At 60.5% G+C, this 3,990-nt stretch overlaps 1 protein-coding gene across 2 annotated transcripts; it reads right to left on the reverse strand.

The window, feature by feature from the left end:
• Positions 1-1,379: 1,379 nt before the first annotated feature.
• HELT (helt bHLH transcription factor) lies at positions 1,380-2,876 on the reverse strand. Of its 2 annotated transcripts, none has more exons than XM_005517661.2 (4): positions 2,717-2,876; positions 2,243-2,347; positions 2,000-2,096; positions 1,380-1,873 (listed from the first exon to the last, which is right to left on the reverse strand). In XM_005517661.2, the coding sequence occupies exons 1-4, from the start codon at positions 2,741-2,743 to the stop codon at positions 1,380-1,382; spliced, it is 723 nt and encodes a 240-aa protein (XP_005517718.2). In that variant the 5' UTR covers positions 2,744-2,876. The 2 variants fall into 2 exon arrangements, with proteins under 2 accessions (XP_005517718.2, XP_014116086.2); XM_014260611.2 differs by having other exon boundaries at positions 1,380-1,876.
• Positions 2,877-3,990: the final 1,114 nt, after the last annotated feature.

The following is a 3,990-nucleotide window of genomic DNA, read 5'->3' on the forward strand; positions in this document are numbered from 1 at the left end:
GAATAAATGTTACGTAGCATTTTGTCCATATTCTGTATCCAGTGCTGATAAAAATTAGTGTTGGACGTGTTTTCATAATAGGCACCAGCCATTCCTGCTGCTGACTGTGTTTGACTGAATCCATTCTGTTCTGTGTACGCTGACCAAAGAGAGATTCCCTCTGGATTTACCGTCCAAAAGGTGTCCCGAGGAAATGAGGGTATTTTTCTCCTTTCCCTAGCTGACTCATCATCATCCCGCCGTATGACCTTTCCCCACTAATCTGGGATAGGAGCTTTTCCTGTATTTGCAGGTTAAATGGAAGATACACATTCCACTTTTTACTCATTGTAATAAAGATCTTTTTGTCTGTCTCCGAATAAAGGGTCGGGTTGGTTTACAAATTGGGGGCAGCCCATTCCGCGACCTGGGCAAACAGCCCAGGTCAAACCTCCTCAAAGCCTCCCCACCCAACTGGAATAAGTTAATTTACCCCTCGACGGCTCCGGCCCCGCCGGGCATGCCCGGGCTACCCTACTTCCAGAGGTTATGGAGACACCCGGGACGCTTGGTTCAGGCGGGGCTGGAGTTGCGCCGTCGGGAGGGAACCACGCCGCAGTTCCGCGCCGGCGGCGGGGCTGTAAGGACTCGCTCCCGGAGCTTCCACTGGTTTTACTCTCGGCGCTCCGCAGCTCCGCAGCGGCCGCCTGCCCTCCCCGCCCCGTTCTGCGCCTTCGCCATTATTCATCCTCCTCCGAACAAGCTGCACCGCAGAGAAATTCGCTAGTAAAGCACAGGGGAGATGCCAATGCCGTTCGGACACATGCCCCTGGAGCACCCCTCCACGGGCGCGTGGGGGGCAGCATCCGCGGGGTTTGCGGGAGAGTGGGGCATCCACCACCTCCGGGATACCCCGGGACTCCCTCCCAGTCCCCGGTGACGACCTGGGAGCAGAAGCCGGGCGGCACCGACACCCGGCCCATCACGCCCTGCCCCGCCTGCCCGAAGCGGCAGCCACGGCCGGTGCGTGCAGCAAGCTCCCTGGCCCTCGCTGACCACTTCTCGCTCGTGGCTTTTTTGTCCTGAGTGGATGCGTGGGGAGACTCCCACCGCCACCCGAGGAAGCTCCCTCACGGAAACAAAAAGGAGCGGCGGGTATAAACGTTTATTCCAAGGCATCACTTGTACAGGCACTGCACCCGGAGGTGGGAAGACGAGCGGGTGGGGGCAGCTTCAGGCCCTTGGAGAGGGCAGGCGGGGACAGATCTGGGCCCCCGCGGGCTCCTTGCCCTCCGGGACCCTCGCGCATCTCCCTGCCCCCGGCAGCCTCCCCCTGAGCCCGGCTGTAACCCGCAGTGTCCGCGGTCATAAATAGGTGTTCTTTCAGGCGGGACGAGTCTCTATAGCATGGAGGGGTGCTGGCCCGGGGGCAGCCCGAAGGCGTTGGGGTGGGAATGGCCGAGAAGGTTGAGGTAGTGGCGGTCCAACCCCTGCACGGATGAGAGGAAGGTGCTGCGCTGCTGGCCGGGGCTGGCGAGGGGAACGGTGGCGCTGGGCAAGTGGTAGGGCAGGGAGGGGCTGCGGGCGGCGCCGTGCCAGGGGAACGGCCCCCCCGAGGGCGGCTGGAGCACGCCTTCGGTGGGACTGTGGACATGCCCGGGGCACTCGGGCCCAGGATGCAGCTGGTAGGAAAAGTCCGGCTCCGGGAGGGAGCCCAGGGAGGTGAAGAGAGGCTCAGTAACGAAGCGTGCTTTTGACTGGAGAAAGGCCAAGATACGGGCGTACTTGGTGTCTTTGGTCTCCATCCTCTCCACCGTTGTCAGGTAGTGGACCAGGTTCTTCATGCACTCGTGGTAGCCATAGTGGAAATAATTGGCGAACTCGGAGAGCAACTCTGCTGGAAGGGATAGGGAAGGGAATCGAGCTCCTCAGGGTCTGGCCGGGAGAGGAGCGGGGAAAGCCACCCCAACGCCGCGAGTGACCCGGCGGGGATCGCGGGAGGTCGCTCCCGCCCACCTACCCTTCTCCCGGCCGCGGGGAAAGTCCGCCGAGTGCAGGGCCCGCAGGTACTGCACCGTCATCTCCAGGATCTCCGCTTTCTCCAGCTTCCCCGAGCTCTGCAACGGGCAGGGCAGATGGGCATCACCTCTTCCCTGAGACCGCTCTCGGTTCCACTGGACAGCCCCCTAACCCCTCCGTATCGGAGGGGATATCGCGGCGCATCGGGGAGAAAAGGGCGTAGGGGCTGCTCTCCCCCGCCTACCTGCTTGGCCAAAGCCATGGGCACCGTCTTCCCCAGCTCGGTGAGGCAGCGGTTGATGCGGTCCCTCCTCCGCTTCTCAATGACTTTGTGGGAAACCGGCGTCCTCTGCAAAACATATGGGGTGCGTTAGTGAGGGAGGAGAAAGCAGATGGATCCTGTCTCGCCGTGACAGCCGCCCCCGGCCCCGGTCTCGACCCCTCTAGGGAAGCCAGTCCCCAACCCCGCTCCGAGCAGCGGTGCCGGGCGCGACTCGGCCTCGGGAGGGATGATGCTCCGGTGGCCGGTCGTCTCCGCGCGGCCCTGGTGGCTCCCCGACTGCGCGGACGGCCCTGGCAAGACAGGCTTGTTTTTGTGAGGGAGGTGTGGTTGTTTTTTGTAGGGGGGCTTTTCGAAGGGAAAGGCGGCGCAGGGTCCGGGACCAGGTCGGCTTGGCGACCCTTCAGACCCGTGCGCGCAAGGCGGGCGACGACTCACCCTCCGCTCCTTGAGCTTGGAGGCCATGGTGAGATATGCATCCCCTCTCCCTCCGGCCCCCTTATAAAGCCATCACTTCTTGGGGGGGACCCCGGGGGGCCTCCATGGGCCCGCTGATCCCATAGGATTAGGGGCGAGCGGCGCCGAGGGAATGTATGCATTAAAGATCAGGGTGGAAGGGGGCGAGGGGATGAGGGGCTTTTTTTCTTCTCTCTTCTTCCTTTCTCCCCCTCCTCGCCCCCGTCCACGCAGCCGGGGGCGGCCCAGCTGTGTCGCCCCACGTGGACCTCGGGGACACACGTGACTGTCCCACAATAGCGGCGGGGACGGGGCCGGGGATGCGGCGAGCGGGGCGCAGGGCGCGGTATCGCGCCCTGCGCCCCGCTCGCCGCGTCCCCGGCCCCGTCCCCACCGCCAGCCTTCAAATCCCCGGCACCCCCTACCCCTCCCCTTAGCCCCGGCGCTGACTGCATTTTAAAGCCTGTCCAGAGTCATTAAAGTAATTAAGTAAGCCCTTAATAGGCTGTTCCGCCCAGTTCAAGGGAGAACCCTTGGAGACGGAGTGGCCCCGTTTGTTCTCAGGCTTTTCTCACACGACTTGGTGACACGTCCATCTTTATAAGAGATGGCAGCGAGGATTTTTTTGTTTACACCGCTTTATGCGCCGGGGACACCCCGGCAGGTGTGGGACCGGGGGGCTGGCACACGATATCCCCCCCCATCACCCCCCTTTTTTTTTTTCCGTCGTCCCAGGGAGGCTCTTGCCAGCCTTTGGCACACGACGCTCCTTTTTTGTGTGGTGTGCGCGTCTGTGCGTTGTTGTTTTACCCCCCCTGCTCTCCCCCTCTCCTTTGGAGAGGCTCAATTTGTAGCCTATTATCCTATAGGAAAATGTCCCATTGAAAAGTATGAATAGTTTCATTGGGCCTAAATTTTAATAATGCGGGTCAAAGAAAAGAGGGGCAAATAAAGAGGGGATCGCAGCTGGTCCGAGAGTGCATTATTCGGTGTCACCTGCGAGAGGGATCGCCGACAGACCCCCTATTCATTTGCCTAATTTTGGTCAATTTAACAAACTTCAGGAGAAATTATTGTGGCATTGTTAAGGAGGGTAAAGCTTTCTGATCGAATTAACAGCATGTTTTGATCCGGTAAATGTCATTAAAAAGAAAGAAACAATCGCGTTTAAAGGGGGGCTCCGAGTTAAACGCGCCAAGTGGAGACGCCGGAGCGCAAAGCTCACAAAGGGAGCAAGTAACTGCCACAGGGGAACT

Source organism: Pseudopodoces humilis, chromosome 6 (genome assembly GCF_049639895.1).
Source record: "Pseudopodoces humilis isolate 2021_Gansu_Grassland_sample_001 chromosome 6, ASM4963989v1, whole genome shotgun sequence".
Taxonomy (NCBI): Eukaryota; Metazoa; Chordata; class Aves; order Passeriformes; family Paridae; genus Pseudopodoces; species Pseudopodoces humilis.

Coding starts and splice junctions, on each gene's coding strand:
- HELT (XM_014260611.2), bottom strand. CDS start 2,743: ATGGCCTCCAAGCTCAAGGAGCGGAGG. Junction 2,348..2,716: donor CCAAGCTCAAGGAGCGGAGG/GTGAGTCGTCGC, acceptor TATGTTTTGCAG/AGGACGCCGGTTTCCCACAA. Junction 1,877..1,999: donor TCCCCGCGGCCGGGAGAAGG/GTAGGTGGGCGG, acceptor TATCCCTTCCAG/CAGAGTTGCTCTCCGAGTTC.